The following is a 24,839-nucleotide window of genomic DNA, read 5'->3' on the forward strand; positions in this document are numbered from 1 at the left end:
GTTCAACTATGACTTTAAAATAATTTCCTGAAATTCTCTTTTAGCACCAGGTCTAATAAATTTCTGGATTTCATATTCACATATGCAGTTAGTACAGTCATTTTTCCCACTATCAACTGTGCACTCACTTTTATATTATCTCTCTGAAATATTAAGCTCATCTCTTTTCATCTTGCTGTACCCTGACTGACACAGGACAGACAGTCAGGGGAAGTGCAGAAACTTCTTCCTGTCTGATGAATTCTGCTGTATTTCTTCATCTGAACAGCAACCAAGCATCAAGTCTTCCTGGGTGTTTTTTTTTCCCTTATGTGTCTTTTCTAGCAGATAAAAACATTCTTCACTGCATGGCTGTTCAGTGCCTAGTAGAGTTCTCTGTTACTGCCGTCAGAAGTTTAAGTTATCTTTCCAAATTGTATCGGAACCTAATGGCACTTGAGCAACCCCTGTGCTCAGCTCCATTGAACAAGCCAGTCATCAAATAATCAATCCTTTCTACACTACAAACTCACTATGATTTAACCAGGGCAGGTATGTTTAAAATTTGCCATTGAAGGTGTGTATGTTCTACAATCACTGTTTCAAAGGGATGTACATCGGAAAATTGAATAAATGAAACAATGCAAATACAAGGCTATTTCCTGGTCTTTGACTGAAAACCCCAAATTAAATAGTTCTTGTTTCACTATGCTCATTTACTCTTGAATTGTAAATCACCTGTTAAAAAAAATGAAATCCTTCCTTCTTAATTTCCACTGTCCTACCTCAACATAGTGTAGCAAAGCCCATAGAAATAAGAAAGAGATGGTCATCTCAGCTCACTCATTTCTTTGGGAGTTAGTGTAAGTCAGGATTAGGGTGGTTACCCTCTATTTCATTTAAAAAACACTTGGAGAAGTAAAATAAAATCAAATAAAAGATGTAGCCACACAGGAGTAGTGTTTGGCTATTATATTACATAGTAGTATCATTCTTATACATAAAGTCTTTCCTTCACACCAACTATTTATAGAATCCAAAAAAACATTACAGTACAAGGAAAATCTGGTTTCTGCAGCCACCTGAGTTACACAGAGAATGGCCTTATTATTGTAACAATGTCAAAATCCTAAAGCAGGTCTTTCTATTTAATGCACTACATATGCCTGTTTAATCTGCAAGTCAAAACAAAACTGAATTAAACAATTACTGGCAGTTTTGTATAAATCCACTCTCCCATTATTAAATACTTATTGGAAGAATACACATATATGGGGTCAGTTAAAAAAAAAAAATAGGTACAGATTACAATTCTAGAAAAACTTGGTTGAGTCGAAAGTAGGCAGGATCAAAAACTCCACAAGCCATACCTGGGACTGATGCAATGTAGGAATTATTTATGTCATCTAGCCGTATAGAACTATGAAAAATCTGAAGCATGGATGCAAGAATAGGCCTTGTTTAATTCCTCTGATGGATGTTAGTGGCCAAGATCAGATAGTCCTGCTAGTTCACCCCCTCTATTCCACACCAGCCTCAAACTGGTGTGTAAGCAGCAGATATAATGCTGCTTTTGTCCTCTCAGTAGAACATACTGAAAAAATTCTGTCATTCAGCAGAACTCATTGCTGTAATACAATTTCACCTATATATGTTCAGTCCAAGTGATGAAGCATCTTTTTTATCTTCCCTCTTTTCTTCTTCCACTTGAAGAAATGTAACCGTGTCCAACAACACCAGTGACCTTGTCATCCCAGGATGTATTCTAAGATAACTTTTTCAGCTCCAATAGATGTATTTCCAAAAGGCCTGGGATTGCCTCTTTGCTTTCCACTTCTCCCCCTCTTGGTAGCTTTCCTTGCACATACATGTTCAACAATTATGCTGACTGCACATTTCTCTCAAAAGGCATGAAAAATATACCCTTAAGACTGAAAAGGGTGTAAAGAGTTTAATTAAAATTTAAACTCTTAATGGGCATGACTCAGATGCACATGGCATTATTCACCAAGTCTTGTAAACGACACGTTACTTTGCCATTACATTTCTTACTGTAACAGAAACACCTTGCTTGCAGGTGGGACAGAACTACAAATTCAGAATGCAAAGTGCCTTAAGGTGTGCAATAGCAACATGTGCCCAGGCTGTACAGGACGTGTCATAGGAGGATTTAAAATACAAGACTAGAAGTATACAGGGAATACTGTAAAATGGTAAAGTGGTGCAAAAGTCAGCTGATGACTTGCTAGTCTATTCACCATACATCATCCCAATAAAAGACTTCATCACATTTCATTATCTTCTAGATCATGGGCAAGGTGTATTTCTTGTGTTTTTCTTAAAAAAAAAACCCAAACAAAATAAAAACAAAAAACAACACAAACAAAAACTCCCAAACAAACAAACAAACAAACAAAAGGACACTGAAGAGTAAAATTATGTAAGTGTGGAAGTGTGGATTACAGTGAAAAATTATTCTTTTTTTTTCTTTTACATGTTAAGTGAAAGCCTAAGAAAAGTCTAAGGAAAATATTCAGTTTCTAACCAAGACTTTCAAAAATCCTGATACAAAACACAGGCCTATCCAATAGCCACACAGAATTCCTTAATCCTTGGGAAAAACTAGCAGCAATAATTTACAGCCTTTGAGGTTCCCATAAAGCTCTAGCATTGTTCACTTCCTGCACCCAATGTGAACTTCTACACTAAGAACAGAGATGCATTTAGATTTTAATTTTAATTTAATTTTCATTTCCATTCTAAGAGAAGCAATTTACAGGGGTATGAAACTGGAATATGATACTAGCAGTCTAATCCAAATTATCAAAAATTATACCTCCACTTTTTGAAGAACATGTTCATCAAACAATTCTGCCATCACTCAGTAATGATCACAGAATATTCCCTGTCTGTACTTAATTGTATGGTAGCATTATCAACCAAATCTTTGCAGGAAATATTCATGAAAAGGGAAGTATTTTTAAGCCTGTGAAATCTGGCATTCATAAATTAAGGAGGAAAGAGTTAAATTTCAAATCAGACAGATGCCAAAGAAATATAGTTTTTCTTTTCCCTTTATCTTCAGGAGGCAAAAGCTATTACAGAAGAGGGGTTTACTGACGTCAAGAGGAACTACTAATATTTTCAGAGATCTTGTCAGAAACTGTGCAATCCGACCAGTGCTAAAATATTCCCATCACCTCTGTTTGTCATTGAACCTGTTAAAACTCTTTTTTAATCTGCAGTAAGAATTCACAAACCCTTGATTCACCCTACCTTGTGTACATGCCCATTACCCTGAAAACATGACTGCTGTAGGATCCATATGCAATAGCATTTTGTGAATAATCTGATTTTGCTGCAACAGGAGAAGAGGAAGTATCACTTCTTTCCCTGCACATATTCACATATGCACATATTCACATATGGCCCGTGAAAATGTGTGAAAATGCTGAGGGCTTAAATCTCTAGTGAGCTGCAGGCTATGAATGCTCAGAGATCTGTAACTTAAGCAAACTAATTCCCACTTTCATAATTCCTGCAATCGACATCTCCAATGCAAGTCCTCTCTCTTGCTAAATATTTACCCCTTCTTCACAAAGAAACAAAGGGCACTTAAGGTTTTCATGAAAGAAAGGTCATAAGAAGTGTTTTAAATTAAATTTTGTTCCATACAGCCAAATTCTCAAAAATGGCAATACAGTTTTTCATTAATCCTTCCTAAAAACAGTCATTTGAAGCCAAGTGTACTTACTGCAGGTTGAAGTCAGCCCACCATGGTAAAAAGCTAGCCCAAAGTGTTTTTTTAAAGAGCAGCTCTGCAGGAAAAGATTGGGCACAGTCAGAGCTGGTAGACACAAAACTGACCAGTAGCCAGTAAAGTTTCCCTTGCACTAGAGAAGGCAAATGTTATCCTGGTCTGCATTGATCATATGCAGACCAGGATAACATTTGCCTTCTCTAGCAGTCTGAGAGAAGTGATCCTTCCCATCAGCTCAGCACTGATGTGGCCATGCCTGGAGACTTGTGTCTGGTTCTAGAGATGGACCTACTGGAGGAGTCCAACAAATGGCCACAGAGGTGATGGGGGAACTGGACTGACAGACCGAGAGGGACTGTGCAGACTGGAGAAAGGCAGGGTTGGGGAGATCTTATTAATGTATATAAATACCTGAAAGGAGGGTGCAAAGAAGACACAATCAGGGTCTTTTCAGTGGTGCCCAGCAAGAGAATATGAGGCAAAGTTTGCAGACTGCAACTTGGGATGTTCACTCTGGCCATTAGGACACTCTGAGGATGAGCCCTGCAACAGGTTTCCCAGAGAGGTGGTGGAGTCTCCTTCTCTGAAGACAGTCAAAAGCTGCCTGGACATAATCCTGGACAGTTGGCTCTATGGAACCGTTTGACTGGGGGTGGGGGTTTGACAGGATGCCTCTGCAAACCTTATTCAAACTATGATTCCATGATTCTAACTGAAAGGGAAGGGTGAAACTAACAGGAAGTTCAATATGTCAGATGATGATGTAAAAAATATATACCTCAATGTGATTTTTTGCCTTGAGTTGACAATATAACCAAGAATCCATTTGATCTATTACAAATCTCAAAATAAAACTCTAGTCATTGAAGCAACAATTTATTTAAACCTTAGACAAGATGAAACTACTTTTGAGTTTCCTCAAATTTAATATTGCCAGCCATAATTAGGTTCATCGATACAATTTTGATCACAATGCTTCCAAGATTTATGAGAAACACTACCAAATTGCTTTGATGGGGACAAAATTGCTTTCAAGATGGCTATACATGGGGCAAGTAGGGGCATGGTGATATTTCAGTGCTGGCTGACTAATTGACCCATATAAATACAGTACTTGTATCCTAATATTTTGTCCTCATCCCATGTTTTTCCCGCAGACTTATCTGAAATTTCTCCTGATTAAGGAAAGCATTTTGATCCTCTTACAGTAATATGGTCAGTTTTTCAAAGGTAAGGAGGGTGTTTTTATTTTCAGTATCTTTGACTGGCTTTATTTTCAACTTTGGCCAGTAGAAGAGGAAGTTATAGCCTGCTCTGGACAATGGAACAAAACTCAGTGGATTTTCACTTGGTAAGTATTTTTCTGAAGAAGGATAAAGGTAACTGCTTAATATCATTAAGCAGTTATATTAATATAATTATTTTGTTATTACATGCAACTGTTTTAAAAAGGTGCTCTCTTCTCCATATGACTATTTCCTGGTACACAAAATCCCACCACTTCCTTTCACCCTGCAACATGTGTTGCAGAGGTAAAAAGGGTGCACTATAGCAAGCACAGAGATCTAAATACAAAATAGAACAGCATATAGCAAGTATGTAGCTCAAAAAGTCTGAGCATACAATAGCCACCATGAAAAATCTGTTTACTAATGGCCTGCATTTGCTTACATCCCTTCCAGACCTAAACCCGCTCATACCCAGTCAGCCCATAAAACACACGTGCACAGGCACTTACCCATGAAGTGCATCCATGAAGTTTTAGGCAGAGCAAAAACTGCATCTGCTACAATAACTATTGTGTACAATGCAATTTTAGACTCTAGTTTAGGTTCTTCTGTTGAGGTATTTACTATAATCACAAGCAGAAATATAAAAATTTTATATTTATGGAAGGAAGTGGCGTAAGGAAGGAAGGAAGTGGCATGAGGAAGTGGTGTAAGGAAGGAAGGAAGTGGCATAAGGAAAGAAAGAGGAAAAGAGGAAACGCGGATAGGGAGGAAGGGAGGAAGGGGGCAAGAGGAGAGAGAGAGAGAGAGAGAGAGAGAGATTTGGAGAAACGGTAGAGAGAAAGAGAGAGACGACAGCAGGAGAGAGGGAGCAAGAGACGAGAGAGAAGAGGAGAGAGCCAGAGGGGAAAGAGAGAACGCGAGGACATCGCGCGGAAGAGAGACAGAGAGAAAGAGCGAGAGCGAGAGGAGAGAGAGCGAGCGAGGAGAGAGGAGGCGAACGGAGAGCAAGAGAGAGACGAGAGAATAAGAGCGGAACGAGAGCAAAGAGGGACAGAGAGAAAGCGCGAAAGCGAGCGAGAGGAAAGGAGAGAAAGAGCGAAAGCGAGGCACGAGCGCCCGCGAGAACGCGCCGACCGAGAGCAAGAGAGCCGCGAGCAAGAGAGGCCAGAGAGCCCGACGCAAGACCGCCGGCCCAGAAAGGAAAGAAACGCCGAAAGCAAGCAAGAAAGACCGACAGCCCAAGAAAGAACGAACGACGACGGCCAGCGCCCGCCCGGCAGACAGACCGCGCACGCACTTCACAGTATTTAGCAGTTTTTGGTCCAGGCCGGAACTCTTTCAGGTCCGGCTGATGGGCTTCGCCCCATCGCCGGAAGACGGTGTCCCTGCCCCTGTGAGGCATTGGCCCCCGCTTCCTTATGCTCTTTCCTCCCCCACCCCTGCTATGATAACATAGCCGTATCAATGTCATTCCAACCCAACTCTGGCCTATTAGTACCTACGAATCCTATTTTCCCTTCATTGAATCAGAATTTCCATTAATAATGCCGCCTTCCCGCCTGCCGCTTGTTTTCTATAGAGAGACCTACCCACACAACCCAACACCCCCCTCTATCTCTCTATTACTATAACACCACACCCTTTGTGAGGTATCTAGGCGTTAACTGTCGTGCTCCGTGCCGCTCCCTTCCTCCCCCCCTGCTTCCACTATCTCACATTACAAATGCAAGAAAAACAACAGGAGGTTTCCTGAGCTGATTATGTTCTTGGCCCTAGGAAATGCTGTCCATGAGAACAACTGATTTTACCTGCACTATCTGTGGATAAATTTGAGACTGGAGGCAGAAGGTATCGCCAAAATGCTATTTCAAGAGTAACACTATCTCAGTAAATGTAAAATGAAATTGTTGTAACTAAGTATCCAACATATAAACCCGGAGGCGCAGACAGCAATGGGGAACACAGAGATAGAGGGTGAGGGCGAGGATTCGATGTTTGGGAAGGGATGGGAATGTGGGCAAGAATGGGTTTTTATTTGTTAAATAACATGGGACCCAGTACGAACCCCAGGAAACTAAACTGCCTGTTTCAGCTCCCCAGCCATTGCAATGCATCTCTATCACTCCACGGTTTTCAAATGTAAACCTGAATAGTCTGTATTTGCTTGTAAAAAGAAACAAGGAGATGTTTTAGTTCCTCACAAAGCAGAACTGCTTGCAAGAAAGAGGGAAAGCAGGTGCACAGGGCCAGGATAAGCTGGGAGAGAGCAGAGTGCCAGGGGAGATCAGCTCGATCTCAGTCCTGGGAAGAGAATTGGTGGCAGGAGTAAAGGGAGTAGCAGATGAGATCTCCATTGCAGGATCACAGCTATTACAATTCTAACAGCCTATATCAGAAAAGACAGCAGATGTCATTAGAGATTGGTCTCTATGGGCCAGTCTGGGCATCCTGAGGACACCAGTGCTATGAAAGCAACCTGCAACCATTTTCAACAGCTTTTCCAGTGACATAGTCCTGATCCAGTCCTGGCCACATGCCTACAGGTGCAGGCTGGCATCACACTTCTTCCCTCATGGCATTCTATGGTGCTTTTGAATACATTCCTTGCATGGAGCCAGAAGTGGTGCAATTACAGAAGCCAAAGCAACCTAACACAAAAGTTTCTCTATCAAAACTAAAAACTTTACTCAGGCTAACTTGCCCATGGATGTACAGTTACTACAGAGGTTCAAGAGAGGACAAAACACATTTCATGAGCCCAGAAGGAGACCAAAAATTCAAATACAGAGAATTATGTCTCTAAGTTTATTTCAAGTGACCCTGTATTTTTTTTTTTAATTTTTTAATTAAAAAAATTTTGTTGTTTGTTATTTTCTTGAGGGATTTAAGATATTGCCGTAAATACAAAAATATCATCATTACTGAAATGTGCGTTAGTTATTTAAAATTCATCTTTGAAATTTAAGAACAAAATCAAATGGGAACAGCTTTAGAGAGCCTTGTCTACACCTTTTTTTCTTTAAGGCACAAACAAAGGTGAAAGTGAGTTCATACATTGTATCCAGAAGGGTAACTGGTGCATCCTCAGTGAGTTTTTATTGTTAATATCATGTGTTAATCATGAAATATCACCATGTGTTATTATCATTATTTTATTTTATTTTACAGAAATCTGAAATAAAAGCTGGGCAATGGCAAATTGATGAATAAGCAAAACAAAGTACCGTAAAGCATGTTAGAGGATATAAACTACACCCGAGGGAAACGCACTGACACGGCCCCGGCTCAGGTCTCGACTTTCGGAAATAAACACCCAAGTGAGAAACCCAGGCGGAGACTCTCTAAGTTTCTCTGCATCTTGGAGAGTGTTTCCTCCCAATGAAGCGGGCTGAGAACCTCACTCCCGACACTCGGAAAAGCTCAGCCACATCGCAACTTTTATAACGACCCTTCCATCCTCCCTTCCAGGGTGCTGGCGAGACCAGCCAGGCTCACGGAGAGGTGCGCTGGGCAAACCCAGCAGCCGGCAGAGTCCCCCGGCAGCCCGCCGTGCGGGCAGGGGCTGCGGGCAGCCGCGGCAGCTACCTGCCGGCCGAGGAGGAGCCGACCGCGGCAGCGCTGCCCCAGCCCGGGAGTAGCGCGGCAGCCACAGGTGCGGACCTCTCGCCGCCCCGGCGTGGCTGGGGAGCCGCGTCCCGCACAGGCGGGTGGGCGACCCCCGAGCCCCCTTACCTGTGCGACGGCGAGGAGCCCCAGGGCGAGTGCGAGCGGCGAGGCGGCAGTGCCCCGGCGCTGCCCCGCGGCCATCCTGCTGCCGCGGCGCTCCGCCTGCCTCGGGCCGCCCCTGCGCGCCTCTGCGAGCGGCGCGGGGTGCGCGGCGCCTCCGGGCCCCGCAGGGCAGGGAGGTGCGCGGGGGCGCGGCCCCCCGCTGCCGGACGGCGGGGAGGGAGGCGGGGAGCCGCCCACGACGGTCCGCCCCCGCCCGCCACCGCCCCCGAGGGTCCTCCGGGCAGGGTGCGGACCGAAGGCGGACGGTGCACACGGGGGCTCGGGTAGCGATGGGCGGCCTTGGGGACGGGGCTCTCCGGAGAGGATGGAACGCACGGGCAGCCACAGGAGGTGTAGGCAACGATGGGGAACACAGAGGTAGAGGGCGAGGATTCAGTGTTTGGGTAGGGATGGACGTGTGGGCAAGAACGGGGCACACAGGCGGGCACAGAGCGTGCAGGCTGGAATGGACGCTCCAGGCTGAGGCAGATGGAGCTGGGGCACACAAGCAGGCATGGGGCATGCAGACGGGGATGGCATATGCAGGCGGGTGTGGGCCATGCAGGCCTGGATGATTAAAGCAGATGCAGGGTGTATTGGCAAGGTATACTGGCAAGGTATATTGGCAAGGGTGGGACACTGTGGCAAGCACAAGGCAGGCAGGCATAGCCAGTCACGCGGGTGCTGGGTGTGCAGATCCAGGGACAGGCCCCCACCTGCCGTGGTGTACTGGCATACTTTCTTTGACACACTTGCCTGCTAAGCCTAAGAGAATTTCCAGGATTATAAGCTGAAATGCTGTAGTGCTGACTCGTGCTGCCCAATCTGCCTGGAGATAAAGGCTACAGGTGCTTTGTCAGGAGAGCAAAGCCCCTCCATACAGCTAGCTCTCTCAGTTACCTTCAAGCCCTCACTTAACGTTTTTGCCTAGTAGCTGCAACTCCATCATCTGCTAACACGACAGTCAAAATGCAAGCTGTGACAAACAAGAATCTGACTAAAATTGTGTTGGCTGCTTGTGAAAGGTTCATGGCAACTCTTGTAAGTCTCTTGCAAAGTCACAAGAAAACGTATTGTAAGAGTGCTTGTCCCCAAAGTTCCCACCATGAGCCTATCTGAATGCTCCCACTGCATTCTGGGCACATGTATTTAGGTACTTGGATAATGCCTGGAAAATGCGCACCTCACTGACGAGCCAAATAAACCATATGGGAAGCAGCATGTGCAAGGACTTAAGACTGCCACATTTCTCTCCATCTTTTATGCATTATGTCAGACACTGTTGACAAAGCTTTGCCCTGTGCAGAGAAGGCATGGTGGGTTTGTGGCTCAGATCTACATGGGAAATCATAACAGCTCTTTCACACTGAGATTTATAACCTCTTTCATTTGATAATTCTTTAAAACCTGTTAATTATACAACAAACAAACTCCATGGTTAAGAATTTAGGAATTCTCTTTCAAGTACAGCTATGTGAAGCACAGTTGCCTAAATTGAAAAGTGCTTGGTTATTCAAGTACACCAGGAATACTCTATGAATATGTATGACAGATGAGCTTCTAGAATTTTGGTTTTCTTTTTTACAAACATATGGTTAGAAAAATACAGAAACATTGTGCATAAACATTCTTGGTTTTAGCAGCATGTAATTGTAGAGGTTAAGGCTTCTGTATCTACAGTGTGGTCTAAAGTATGTCATAAATGCCACATGATCCAAGAAACAAAATTTGGCTGAACAAAACATGGTTTTTTTCATGTTTTTTGTCATGAACAAAATTCGTCATGAATTTGTCAGGAATTAGATGTTTCCAAGTTTCACGTTGCAAATTATGCTTATCTTTTAAGAAATCAGAAGGACATTTCCTGGCATTTACAACTGCCTGAAGGGCCTGATGGTTCAAGGTAAAACCAAGCTATATGTTAATTGTCAAGAAATGTTTTATTGACAATTGTTACTACTTACATTATGAATTGCATGTTTTTTTGCATACAGAAGGGAGGATTTCTCTCTTCTCACACCAAATTTCTAGCTACAACACTGGAACTGTAGTGTTGGTGTCTAATAGCTCTGTAACAGTTGTGTGTACAACACCAGAGCTGTGAATTAATAAATAGTGAGGGAAGAGACAGATGTTTCTGAAAGGGGCTTCCTACTTAAACGGACTTGAAGAAATTTAACAAATATAGGAAAAAAATTAACAGTACTTACTCAATATGCTTCATACTCTTTTGTGAGACTCACAACAATATTGCTAGGTACAAGTCCATCATCAGCTCAGGGCTCTGAGAAGACTTAGGAAAATGTAAGATCTTTTAAGAATTAAGAAAATATCCAGGCTTCATGTGTAGGGAGAGAATTACTCTCCTTGTTCAGAAAAGTGAAGCAACAGTTTAACAACTTTGAAGACACTTTCAGCATTAGCCAGAAGATTACATGCTTAGCAAGAATATGTTTTTCTCCACATTTAGAATGGAGGTAGGTTACATCTGTAGAAAATCTAACTTTTTTTCTCCCAGCAGCATTGCCTTAGTATAGTGGACAAGATAGGATTGGTCTATGTCTCTTTTCTATATAAACAGGTTGTTTCCTGCTGAAATGGCAATGCATTTTTAAACACAGACATGCAGCTCTAATTCACATAGACTCTGAGCAGGCATAACACATGGCAAGTTTATGTTAAATTTAACACTTTGGGCTTTAGGCATTTTCCTCCATTGCTCTCAGAATTACACAACATGTTTGGCCAAAATTCACCTCTACAATAGTGATGTGCCATTGTTCTCAGTACTGTACAAAATTAATTCCAGGGGTTTAAGTTTTGCATCAGCTCAGAAACTACAAAGGCAATGACATTTCCATTTAGACATTCAGTTCCCACTTACCTGCTTTCATAACAAGGGCTTGCATCAGTGAGGAGCAGCTTGTATTGTAAGTACACAGTCCTTTCCCAAATGTAGGAAGCTGTGATAATTTGATCCTGCTTGGACGGCTGAGGGATTATTAATGTGGGAGCCTTCAGGTGTCTCACAGGGTAGGTAGGCTCTTCACTCTTGTACGTCAGCCGCTGCTCAGCAGAGGCAGTGAAGGGCCCAGGGCTTTTTCAAGGAATATTGAAAACGTGAGTACAAGTCTGCCTTTCTTATCCTCTTCTGCTTGCAAATAACACAATGATTATCAGCTTGTTTATTTTATTTTTTGTTTGTGTTTTATTTTATTCCACAGACAGGTTAAGCATAGGTTCAGAGTAGGTGAAGTGCATCATATGAGTATCTTCAGATTCATCTTCTTCTGTGTTTTTAAAGACATACTATTTAAAAAAGTAATAAGCAGCAAACGCTACTATGATTTTTTTTAATAATTAATATCTGGCATGACTTTGACTTGAACTTTTAAAGTTAAATAAATAATAATAATCAGTGGACAAAGCAGCTTATGCAGAAAACAGCAATGTCTGAAAAATCGAATTTTTTAGTGAGCAAAAAAGTCTAATTTTTAAAAAGTTAGTAATTTTCCTTAGAACATGCAGTTTTAATAGTGTACTCCATCCCAGACAGTGAAGCTGAATGGGATCCAATGTCTAGAAATATACCTTACTATAAATTACTAGAAAAGTGAAGCAAACAGAAAAACTATAATCTCATGCCTGTGCTCCCCTCCCCTCTCCTTTGCCACTTTCTATTTCCTCTGACAAACAAAGCATTTTGTTGGCTATTGCATGTGCATCAATCAGATTTCACCTGTTGGCATCTGAGCAGGCAACCACCTTTTAACTATAGCTGCACTGCATCTTATTGTGATCTGTTTTTCAAGACATTGATCCAGAAACAGCTGGTCCTTCCAGAAAGCGATGTTTCAAGGTCTTCAGAATCCATTTCAGAGTAACAAAATATAGTAAATTAGTAAAAAAAAAAAAAAGTTGCAAAAATCCCAAGAATCAGCACAGTAAAAGGAAAAAGAAAAAATTAACAATATGCATATTTAAACATTAAAACTACTTTGTAAAAAAACCCAACATCATACTGTGTATAGCAATGGAAACATATAAATTGGTTTATCTTTCTGCATTCAAAGTTTATTGGAAGCAGTTCAGAGATAGAAAAGCCACACTGAAACTAACTAACTGGATGCAGTGTTTAAGTGCTTAGAACACTTAATCCTTTGATTTTGGTTTGTTCAAAACTCAGTATGTGACAGCATTGTTTTTATTTCTCTTTTTATAAAAAATGTATCACAAAAAATTGTTAAAAACTTAAGCAATACAGTGCAATTTCAGAATTTTGGTGGGGGGAGGGGTGTGTGTTTTGAATACTTGCTTGTTTCATGGAAGAAAACCTGTTCTTTATATAAGAGCTCCCAGCAGAGACTGCATCTAAAACACTTAACATTCCAAAGTATAATAACACATATAAACTCTGATGGGTGAGGCTTTCTGGGTGAGGCTTAACTAGCCATACAAGACCTAGGATTAACCACAATAAAAAGTTCCTGAAATTGTCATAGAGTGTTTAAAGACCTTCCCAAAAAGAACTTACCATCTACTGTTCCCCAAGCATACGCAGTATATAGTTAAAATTATATAGTAGGTATAGTATTTGTGAAAGAGAAACACTGAATCAGAAATTGTTTCTGCTTCCCTTAATACCTCATCTATAGCTTAGAAATCTCTGTACTGAATATGTCATCCTTAGTGACTTTTCAATTTCTGGAGGAAGAGTCAGGTGGTGGCAAAACTCTGTCACCTCCTTCCACTTCCACAAGTCTTTTCGAGAAATCTAACTATGCAGAAAAGGGGCTGGGAGCAGAACACAGCCATCAGCATTTGCATATGCACTGTAAGGAGCAGCAGAAACAGACATTCACCTTCTTACTCACCCATAAATGACATTTGTGATGCAAACTTCAGTATTTTTGCCCAGTGTATTTATCCTCTACTGAAAGATGGAGGAGTAATGCTTTGTTCATACAGGAGCTATTAGGCAGTTATGCATTCCAGTCCCACAAGCCATTTCCAGTTGCAGTAGAACAGCACTTTCTGACATGGCTGAAGTATTTGTTTGCATATTCTGGGGATTTTTCCCCCTGGCATTAGGATGTCATACTATCACAGAAACAAGGCTTTTTTTATTGCTTGTACATTTGTGTACTCAAGCATACCTGAACAACTCTTTCCTGAGGTCTGGTATTTATTCCAAAACAAATAATGGCGATTCCTACATTCTGTCATAGTGTTTTGGCAATACAGCTTTTGGAGTTTATTAAAGAGAACTGCATCCAGCTCTAGGAAGGGCATGGACCTGCTGGAGTGAGTCCAGGGGAGGCCACAAAGAAGACTGGCAGCTTGAGCACCTCTTCTATGAAGACAGGCTGAAAGAGCTGAGGTTGTTCAGCCTGGAGAAGGCTCCACAGACACTGTATAGCAGCCTTCCTGTATCTAAAGGGGGTATTCAAGAGGGCTGGAGAGGGACTTTTGACAGGGCCATATGGTGACAGAACAAGGGATAATAGTAGGTTTAGATTATATGTTAGAAGGAAACACTTTACTGTGAGGGTGAAGACATACAGGAACAGACTGCCTAGAGAAGCTGTGGATAACTCATCCCTGGAAGTGTCCAAAGACAGGTAAAATAGAGCTTTGAGCGACTTGATCTAGAGCAAAATCCAGACTTTTGTGATATACAATCTGTTAGATTTATAATAATACACAGTGAAGATGCATGAAGTAAATTTCCAAGCTTGATAAATGAAGAAAATACCCCATAAGAAACTTCACACAATTGTTTAATTAGCACTGTTCATATACTGGTAAATAACCATCTGATTATCTCTTCAAAGCACTATGTTACTATACTTTTAGTACAGTGTCAATTGCTTTACTTGAATTCATACCTAAGCCTTTTCTCCTATATCACTTCATAGACTTAACTCTCCACACTAAAAACACTCCTGAGCTAATGTCATTCAGTGCTTTGTACAAGGCACCAAATGTACCATAGTTGATTAGTTAATTAATAATTTGACTGGACAACCTGTCACTGATTCTGTGAAGAATGAGCTCTGAAAAAGGCGTTTGGTCAAGTTTAGCCACAAAGCAAATCTACCTCCCTTTCTAATGACCTATACTCATCTACCTTATGTTTTCTTACGTGAGTAAGTAATTAAAATGTGAAATAATTTTAAAATACAGTTTAAAAACTCTCCTTCCTTTGTTTTTAGGAAAACCATTTATTTGGGGTTGCATTCTTCTTCCCAAGGCTCTTTCCGCTTAGGAAGAGTGAGCAAATATCAGCCAGAGGCTAGTTGAACATAGTGTTGCTGCTGTTACATCAGCTTCTGTACAACACTGACATAGATGGGGAGAGAAAAGCCAGCAACTGATAAAACTTACTAGAAATGTGTTTCAGATGGAAAACAAATAAGGAAAATGACAAAGTTTGACAAGTTAATCCTATGGTCCTTGAAGCCTACTGATAATATGCTTGCTAATTTCTACATAATTTCTGTAGATCTGTTGCAGTCTTCTAAATGATCATTTCTGAAGTCAGAAAAGTTCAGTCCTACTGTTGGAGAAGTAATCAGGGCCTGACAAGAAAGCTATCAATACCTTATTATCTGAAATGTAAAAAGTTATGCCCAAACGTGAAGAGTCCTAGATTGTGCTGATTTTTCTGTGTATATCCATGTAAATCTCTTCCTTCATGTAATTCCATTTTACCACAGGATTCAACATTTTTATTTAAAGACACTAAATTCATTTTGTTTATACTTAGGAAACATGTCTATAGCTCCATATCACTAAGAATTTTCCTTTTCACCTTCTCTTACAAAATTTTCAAAGCAGAACTCTTTTGGGATGAAAAAAATAAACAGTTTGAAATTTCAAATATGAACCTGTTACAGCCACGAGATACCACTCAGGCAAAATGATGATTAGGAGGCAAAGCAAGCTGGACATTGCCCTAGCACTCGTGGCCAAAGTCTGCCCAACGCTGACAGACAGACCACCAGCCAAGCAGGCTGCTGAGTTCATGTAGCACAGCAGCTCTTGCATGAACGGTTCAAAACAAGGAGCAGGAACAATGAGCTTAGCTGCAGCCTTTCCAGTGTTCCCATAGATTTGTACAGCAGGAGCTCGGGGGACCATCTCCAGCCCTGAAGAAAGCATACAGTGGATCAGACTTCCTCCTCGTCCTCCTCCTCGTCCTCCTCCTTGTCCTCTTCCTCCTCGTCCTCGTCGTCGTTGTCGTTCTCCTCCTCCTCCTCCTCCTCTGTAACAGGACTGCTGTTAGGCAGGATAAGATCTCACAGTATGAGGGAAGGTGAGAATTCATCTTCCAGCCCTACTTACACCTTTTCTTAAATGAAGTGGAGCATACTCATCCACAGCTGCCCAACAGTTGCCACTGATTTCAGCGCTCCTCAGTCTGCCCCGTAACTCGGCAGGGACTCCCCCTGGCACCAGGAGCTGCTCTCCAGGCTGCAGAGCTCGCTGCTCTCATGAATGCTGCAGAAGGAGACTGCGAGCTGCATGCCTGAAGGCTTCCCCAGCCTTCCCACTCTCTTGACTGGGTATGGGGCATGGGAGAAAAATGTCCCCTTTTAAGGCTCATGTTTTACAAACTGTGCTCTGACCTAACAAACATTTCAAGGCACTTCAGTGACAAACTATTGTGAATGTTGTCTTTTGTCTTATAATTTCTCAAGGTATTTTTGATGTTATGCAAAGAGACACATCACCAGTTACTCCAAAATTGCTCTGCAGGTGATTTTTGTTCATGCAGGTGTAACACAAAGGAGAGGAAAAGAAAAAGGCAGAAAATAACAAATATATACTCCACACTAACTTTTGACTACTACGTATCATCAAATTATTTAAAAAACACGAAGAGCTATGAGAAGTCATATCTGATTACAGATGTATTACCTTGTTTTAATGTTTAAATAATTTTGCATATTTTAATAAAATCCTTTAAGCTTTGCATACTCACTGCATCCAAAATATGTCAAAAATTAAACAAGAGTGGAAAAGGAAAATGGAAGGGAAGGGAAGGGAAAGGGAAAGGGAAAGGGAAAGGGAAAGGAAGAAAGGGGAAAAGAGGAAAAGAGAAAGAACCTTCAGTGGTTTTGGTAAATATATCCTGGTAACCTTGTCACAAATCACAGCTGAGTAGAGACTCAAATCTTGTCTCCACTAAGTCCCAGATTTTAGTGATTTACATTCAATTTTAGTGGACCTGGACTTAGGTGCTAGAATCTGCTTTATTCTTTGTCAAAATAAAAACCCAAATCACAAGGTTAGGGGAGCAGGTGGCTTTGAATCTGCACTTTGCAGATTCTATCAATTTTTCCTACTTTTAATTAAAAAGAGAGGAAGAATCATTGCCTATAAAAGTCTTCACACATGACTAAGAATGTTGTTGCCAGTTTTCAGAGCTCTATTTTGAGTGCTTTTGGGCCTAATAGGTTTGACACTAAAAACCCTTTCTCCACCACTGCTTTAGAGTCTCAGCAAAAATGCCAATATACAATTACACTAAGCAGCAGTATATTCCTCTCTCATTCCCTTCCAGGCCAAGATGAAGATGCATTTTGGGACACAATGGGATCACCTACTCTTGATTTGCAGTTTGTGATACAGTGCATTCCACAAACATCTGAACAGCATCTAAAAAGCCATTTGTCAGTGCAAAGGTCTAATTTGTGCCACCTAGTTTGCCTACTGAAAAAAAAAAGAAAAACTCTGGGAGGAACAATACTGTAAATAACAGTCAAATTTGAAAAATGTTATCACTGTCACTGAACTAAATGATCAAAGATCTGACACTGCCCAAAATCAAACTCTAAACATGGAAATCCCTCATTTTGTTATACAAAGTTTTTGTTTCATGATCTCTATGTACATTTTGAATACTCTTTTATAGAAGAATAAAACTGTCTTAAAGTCTGTTGAAAATTTCAAGTAGTAAAAAAGGAAAATTGTTATATTTTGTAGAAACATAATAATTTCAATATATCATCTTCCTTTGAGATAGACAGGTATCTGCTCTTTTTTCATGTCTGTCTGGAGAATAGAAGCAGTGGGACAGGTACTGGTGTGTTGTGTGTTCAACGAAATTTTTAATTCTGTACCAGAGACTAGAGAAGAGTCATCATCCTTGCATTTTACAGGAAATTCATTCTTTCAGGTAATAACAGAAAGGTGAAAGCTATATACTGTAATGTGGATTCCTATGTAAGAGGTTTCTGTTGGTTTTGTTTTGTTTTAGTCTTACAGCAGCGAATTGTTTTCTAATTTGAACTGCATGAATACTGCCAGTAATCAGTTTTACATAAGAAACACCTCCGCATAAGAAATAACCACATTTGTAAATTATCCCTTTGCCTTTAGAAAAAATTCATGGACTTCCAGAATGCCCACATTAGACTTCCTTTTTGAAGCAAGGGTAAACATGAAGCTTATATATATGAAATCAGAACTCGTCCTCTTCTAAGCAGTAAATAAAAATCACACTTTTAATAAGTCTGTACACAGAGACCTCTACATACACCCCAATTAAAACTGGATGTCAAGAGATGTTGCATACTAAATTTAAGGCATTTGAGGCAGTAAACTGCCTAAAACAATGAATGATTTGATCTCTTTTGCTTTCCTCTGTGCCAAGCGGTGTCACTTCTGACCTACAACACTGCCATCTAACTGCAGCTACCTAACAAGAACAGGATCAATCAAAGTTGAACTGGAAAGCAAACTCTTTCTAAAGATGGACTGGGCCAATACTTTTCAGTTTTTCTGTTCACACGTATGGACACCAAAGCTTATTTGCAAAATCTGCTAACTCTGCAATTTAAAACCGTAGATAATTTCATAGATAATTTACCCCATAAATAATTTACCACATGCATAAAACAAGTATTTCACGCTTCACTGCAATGGAAATATCACTGATTTTAAGTGAATTCCTACACTTTAAGTGGGGAGATGAGAACAGAGGCTGCGTGGAGGGTTAATATGAATAGATAAGGAGTCTTAGTGACTCTACTTGCTTGTGCAGCATTCCGCATTTTCCTAAGATCAGTTACGAATATTAAAAGTTATGCAAAAGGTGCATAACTTCTTCCTGAGCTAATCCCTTCAGGCTAACTCAAAATTAGTATTTAGACTGATTGAATCAAGAAAGACATGCTTAATTATATTGCCAAGCAATATTAACTTCAAAACACATAAAAGGCCTACAGCCCATCAGTCTAAATAAAACCAATTTGAAAACCTCAGCTGTGTTGGGTTTTTGGGGGGCTTTATCAATTTTGGCCAATGTATTTGACAGAATTCATATTTTTACATGTATGGGAATAAATATCATTTTACATGTTTGAGCTGTATTGGGCATTCCATATTCACCCATATTCACTTGGAATTCCTAGGAATCACAGTTTTTTAGAGAAATAATAATTATTTTCCAGTAAAAAATGGGAAGAAAGGGAAAAATGCAGTCAATCCAGTTTATACCTGTTTTCCAGATACTGCTGAAACAAAGCCCACAAGATTTCACAGCAATCGTCAGTTTTAGTTTATTCTCATTCAAAGGTAAGCTTGTGGGAGAGGGAAGACAAGATATAAGCATATATAGATACAGAGTGAGATGTATAGATATACAGACTTATAATAGCTAATTTTAGAATTTTTGGTCATTTACTGTTCAACAAATACATACAAATACTCCACTGCTTAGTACCAGGAAGCTATACTGTTGTAACATATTACTCTGACTTCAGACTCTACTTCTGAAACATCAGAAGACCATGTCTGAATCTTTCCAGTATGGAATATATTAACAATTCAAAATAGGTCTTTTTTAAGACATTAGGGGATAGTTTTAAGCGAATAGTGTCTAGTACAGCAAAAATGTTGAATATGAACCATTTTGCTTTGTTAGTCTTAGAAGAGATTAAGCAGTGTCAGTGGGCTGTTACAGGGATGCTGGTGCACATGGATCAGGTTTGGTTGAAGAACTGTGTGGCTGCAGGCCTAAGCAAGTCAGTTCTAATTAATTTTTAAAAATCACTTTTAAACCCCTTTATATTTCAACCAGGATGTTCAACTTCCAAAGTATAAGTATGTTTTCCTACATCAGTAATTCTTCTATAATGAGTAGTAAAGGGGGACTGGAACTACCTTCGTCTAAAGCATACCTAAGACATTTTCAATTTCACTTTTCATGTGTATTGTTTTAATATACAGGAATGTCAGCTCCTATTCCTATTCCTATTCTTATTCCTATTCCTATTCCTATTCCTATTCCTATTCCTATTCCTATTCCTATTCCTATTCTATTCCTATTCCTATTCCTATTCCTATTCCTATTCCTATTCCTATTCCTATTCCTATTCCTATTCCTATTCCTATTCCTATTCCTATTCCTTCATAGAAGGACACAATTGTGTTCCTCTCAGTCTCTGGAACCACAAACCACAGCACACTTGAGTGATACAGAGGACAAAAACTCAATCAAAATGAAGACCCATGATACATACTGAACATCCAGATATTAATTTTATCTTCCCCTTCTAGTGTCATTGATAGCAACCAGTCCGTAGAGGTCAGAATGAAGAATTAATGTAATTGTCTAAATAGGTGTTTCCTACTAAAGTCTGCTATGTGTTACAGGCAAGCTTGAAGACATTTTATGAGCTCTATAACAAGAAACCTGCTCTTACAAGAAGATCTGCATGGGATTTTCTCTTATATATATGGAATTTACCTCATATTCTCTGAGATTATAAATTCACATAAACTAAACTGTCTGAATGAAGAAAAGCAGATTTTGTTGTTTGCTTTTTCTAATAAATAGTGAATATTTTTAAGTCTAACTTTGAGACCAGAGAATGTACCTTTTTTGGGGCAGTAAGCGGCATTTCCTCACTGCCTGGAAAAAAGATTCACCATGAAGAGATTTTTAATATAGATATAATTATAGAGTTTCCTACAAGAATTTTTGAATAACCATCTATTTTTACTGTATTTTAAAGGGTGCTGAATAGTACTCTTTTCCTGAAGTCTGTTTTTTGAGTAAGTGCCACATTATAGATAAAAATTTCAGGCAAAACTGGGGTAGCGCAAATGTTATGATTGTACTGAAAATATTACTCATTCCAGCTATTTTTTCCAAGCTAAATGGGTTTTCAGTTTTGATGCGATGAAAACTACAGCAAACCAGAACAAACCACTTAGTTTGTATAAAACAGTTGTAACAAAAGTGATACAGATGATAACGCATCCTGTTCAGGGCCCAGATGTTCTTCTGGTGAACTCTGCAGTACTGCTTTTTGTGTTGTGTCTGTTGTAAGACAAAACAAGGTCTAAAGTCCTTCAAGTTAAAAAAAAAACAACTCAACTCATGAAACAGACTCCTACATTTTCTTGTTCACAAAACCTTTATATTTTGAAAAAGCTCGTAAATGCAGATGTTCATCACAGAAGACGACTCTCCACTGCTCCAAAAGATTATAAGACTCTTTGTTGAATTTCAATTAATTTCCAGACAATGGGGGTTGACAGGATGGCTTTCCTCTTTTGTTAAAGAATTTTTTTTATTGTAATAATTGTTTTTATCATTTTACTTTTGTTTCCCTGTTTAGTTGAGTGTCTGCAGAAGTCCACTGGGGAAGTCTTCATAGTAAAAAAACCAGGGGAGTTGTGGAATCCTCAGGATCTTTTCCCCTCAGGACATTCCCCAGAGCCTTCCTCGGGAGAGACTTACCATTGAGTTTCCACACCTGGGCGGACAGAAAAGACTTCCCCATGGAGTCTTGCACAGCACTGATCCATCCCAGGATCAGTAAACACTGATCCTCCTCCCATATGTCCCAACTTCCCCTGGTTTCTCCTTTCCCTGTTTCCTCATTGGTTGTGGTACCCCTGGTGGCCATCCCTGCCTTCCCTTTGTACTGCCCCCATATCTTCCCCTACTTAAGCCTTGTGCAGAGCACACGTTCTGCCTTTTGTCCCTGGTTCCCCTTGGCGTGTTGGATACAATAAACCTTGGCTGGAATTTATCATACAAAAGGGCCTTCTGCCCCTCTTCACTGAGCTAGCCGTGCTGAATGTGGTGTGGGGACAGGACTTCTCCGTCTGAATGTTTACCCAAGAGGCTTTTCCACAGGAGATGCTTCTTGGGAAATAGGAAGCAGCATCCACCATCTAAATCCCCCCACTGCTACAACCAAGCACAATCATCATAGTTATTGGATGCTATTATGAGTGGCTTGCTAAAGTTAAATACATGAAAGAATGAGGAAGCTGATAAACTATAAGTAACAAAGACCTTTATAGATATTGATAATTTGGCATATCCTAATACTTTGATATAAAAGTTTTCTGTCATTCAGGGTAAGCAGTCTTCTCAGGTATTCAACGTAATCTTTAATCTTAAACTGTCTGTTCTATAAGATCTATCAAACTTATTTGGATCAAGTGTTTGCCCAGTATTTGCATTTTTATACGTAGTTGCCTTAATGCTGATTATGTATTAATTCTCTTTGGACAGGTGTTGGTTTTCGTTCTGCCTAGTGATGGAAGAGCACTCAATAAATGCATGTAAACCATGGAATAAGGTTTCTAGATCCACATAAATACTGTAGTATCTTTCCAAGTGCTGCCAAGAGCAGCTTGTGTATCAGCCCTCTGCTTGCCTTCATTTCTCTTACAAAAAAGCCTGCATGGGCAGGCAAAGACAGGCGGTTTTGTGGTTCCAGAGACTCAGAGGAACACAGTTGTGTCCTTCTATGAAGGAATAGGAATAGGAATAGGAATAGGAATAGGAATAGGAATAGGAATAGGAATAGGAATAGGAATAGGAATAGGAATAGGAATAGGAAGAGAAATAGGACGAGGAAGAGAAATAGGAAGAGGAATAGGAACTGATATTCCTCTATATTAAAACAATATACACAAACAGTGAAATTGAAAAAACGTAACTGTATAATTTTTTGTTGTTGTCCTCTTTGTTTGGTTTGCCTTTTTTTCCCTTCTTTTTGTAATCCATCAAAAAAGAGGTGATATTATACAGTGATTGGGGGAACAAAAACCAAACAAACTTGCTTCAGTTTGAAGTGTAAATTCGAAACTACTTATTTTGAGTTTTGGATTCAGGCCTACTAGTTTCAGGAGTAATAACAGTGCACTAAAAGAAAACTCCTGAATTAGTGTCTCAATGCTTTTCATTTTCTGTTGTACTGTCCCCTCGCCCAGAGACTTTGTAAACAACTCTGAATTGCTCTCTGTATCAGAGGCACCAAAGAGGAGATGTACGCACAAGGCTGGCTCCTCTGAGGCATTGTGTAGGAAATATGCTGACTGCTTACAGAAACAAGCAAGAGGCAGAGATAGAGAAGGGGAGGGAGGGAGGGAGGCAGGAAGGAAGGAAGTGGCAGAAGGAAGTGGTGGAAGGAAGAAAGTGGCGGAAGGAAGTGGCGGAAGGAAGGAAGTGGCGGGAGGGAGGGAGGGAGGGAGGGAGGGAGGAAGGGAGAGAGGAAGGGAGGAAGGGAGGAATCTCCTACAAACAGCAAAACAGAAGGGACAGAAGTGTCTGCTAAGATTGTCATGGCTGGTGCTGCAGACTGTTTTAAAAGCATCTTCAGTACAGGAAAGAGCATCCTTACCTATCAGTGAAAAGAAAAACCCACTTACACATTACAAGTTTGTGTGGGCTATTTAGGAGCCTCACAGAGGAAAAAGGAATACCAAAGAAAAACTTCTAAGTTGAAAGCAAATTGCTTTAAGAGAATATTTTGAGCACTGGCTGCAGAACTGCTCGCACACTTTGCTTCTGTATGAAATTTCAGACAATTTTTGACAGTGAAATGTGACCATCTGCCAGACTGTGAAGTAGTTGACAACCTCAGCTATAGCCATTTCCCATTTACTTAGTATTATAAACATATCAAAAGATTTCAACTATTTCCTGTGCTTCATGGTATGGCCTCCCACACCCGAACTACTTTACATCATCTTGCTAGAATGTCCTATGGGGAATATTCAGTATTCAATGAGGAACAGTTTTATTTAAGCACAACTGCATGGGGCTTTTTAGGAGGTATCTCCCTGCTTTCATTTGGCTTTCAGATGTTTTTTAAAGTGCTGTGTTTTGTTTCTCACCCATTTACAATCTGATTTTCAAAAGTACAGAAAAACCTGCTGCTCTTATTTTAAGTGGCTTGGCTAGCCTAACATCTCTGATAATCAAATCATAAGTTCATCACTGCTTCAATGCTGCTGCTTTTTGTAAAAAAACAAAACAAAAAGAATCAACAAGTTGAGAAACCAGATAGCCATGTAAAATGCTTGCAGTATTTGGTTAAATAGATTTTCCATATGTTAAAAAATAGTTTGGTGCCTTAATGCTTCAGAATTAGAAAACATGAGCAATATATGTGTTCAAAGAAAACACTGCTGAAAGAGCTAAACCCCAAATGCAGAAAGTAAAATCATCACATTTAAACAGATTTCATATTAAACTTTGAGGTTAAAAAAGGCAGCCGTAAGAAATATAGCAGGGTATATAAAACCTAATACATGAAAAAAATCAAATTGACTATAACAAAAGTGAAGCATCCTTAGACCCAAAATTTCATTCACATATGCTGGGGTAGTAAAAAAATAGTATAAAAAAATTTGAAAGGAAATTTTGAGAAATAGAGCTGTAAGGCTTTTTACCATTTGTTTTAACTCTAATATGATATATGAGGGTTGTTAGTTTTTATTTCCTTCCAGACTAATTCAGCAAGAACAATAACTTCTACATCATTATTCTGCCAATCTGTATTCCAAATGAATAAAAAAGAAAATTTATTTAATTTTTTTAAATACCATTGTTGAATGTACCTGTTTCCCTGTTCCTCCTAAAATAGCTATTTGGCATATTTTAGAAAATATTTTACTCCAAACTGTAACAGTATTTATGGTTTCCCTTTTAAAAAAAAAATCAGAAAGCTCTTTCTTATCTCTGCGTTGCCCATATGGTGAAAACTACAAAAACCACTTTGAAAATAACCCAAAAGTTAGACAAAAGGTGGGTCAAGGATACAGAGCCACTCTCAGCACAT

At 40.0% G+C, this 24,839-nt stretch overlaps 1 protein-coding gene and 1 long non-coding RNA gene across 2 annotated transcripts in view; one reads left to right on the forward strand and one right to left on the reverse strand.

Moving 5' to 3' along the window:
• Positions 1-8,792, reverse strand: part of ADAMTSL1 (ADAMTS like 1) — a 392,370-nt gene extending 383,578 nt beyond the window's left edge. The window contains exon 1 of the mRNA XM_050987189.1: positions 8,704-8,792. Coding sequence (XP_050843146.1) covers positions 8,704-8,778 — 75 coding nt within the window. The 5' untranslated portion in view covers positions 8,779-8,792. The remainder of the gene's footprint in view (positions 1-8,703) is intronic.
• A 2,974-nt stretch (positions 8,793-11,766) lies between these two features.
• Positions 11,767-21,806, forward strand: LOC115485083 (uncharacterized). The gene is made up of 3 exons (XR_003945819.2): positions 11,767-11,859; positions 19,257-19,323; positions 21,375-21,806. It is a non-coding gene; the product is annotated as an uncharacterized LOC115485083 (long non-coding RNA).
• The last annotated feature ends 3,033 nt before the right edge of the window (positions 21,807-24,839 follow it).

Source organism: Serinus canaria, chromosome Z (assembly GCF_022539315.1).
Source record: "Serinus canaria isolate serCan28SL12 chromosome Z, serCan2020, whole genome shotgun sequence".
NCBI lineage: Eukaryota > Metazoa > Chordata > Aves > Passeriformes > Fringillidae > Serinus > Serinus canaria.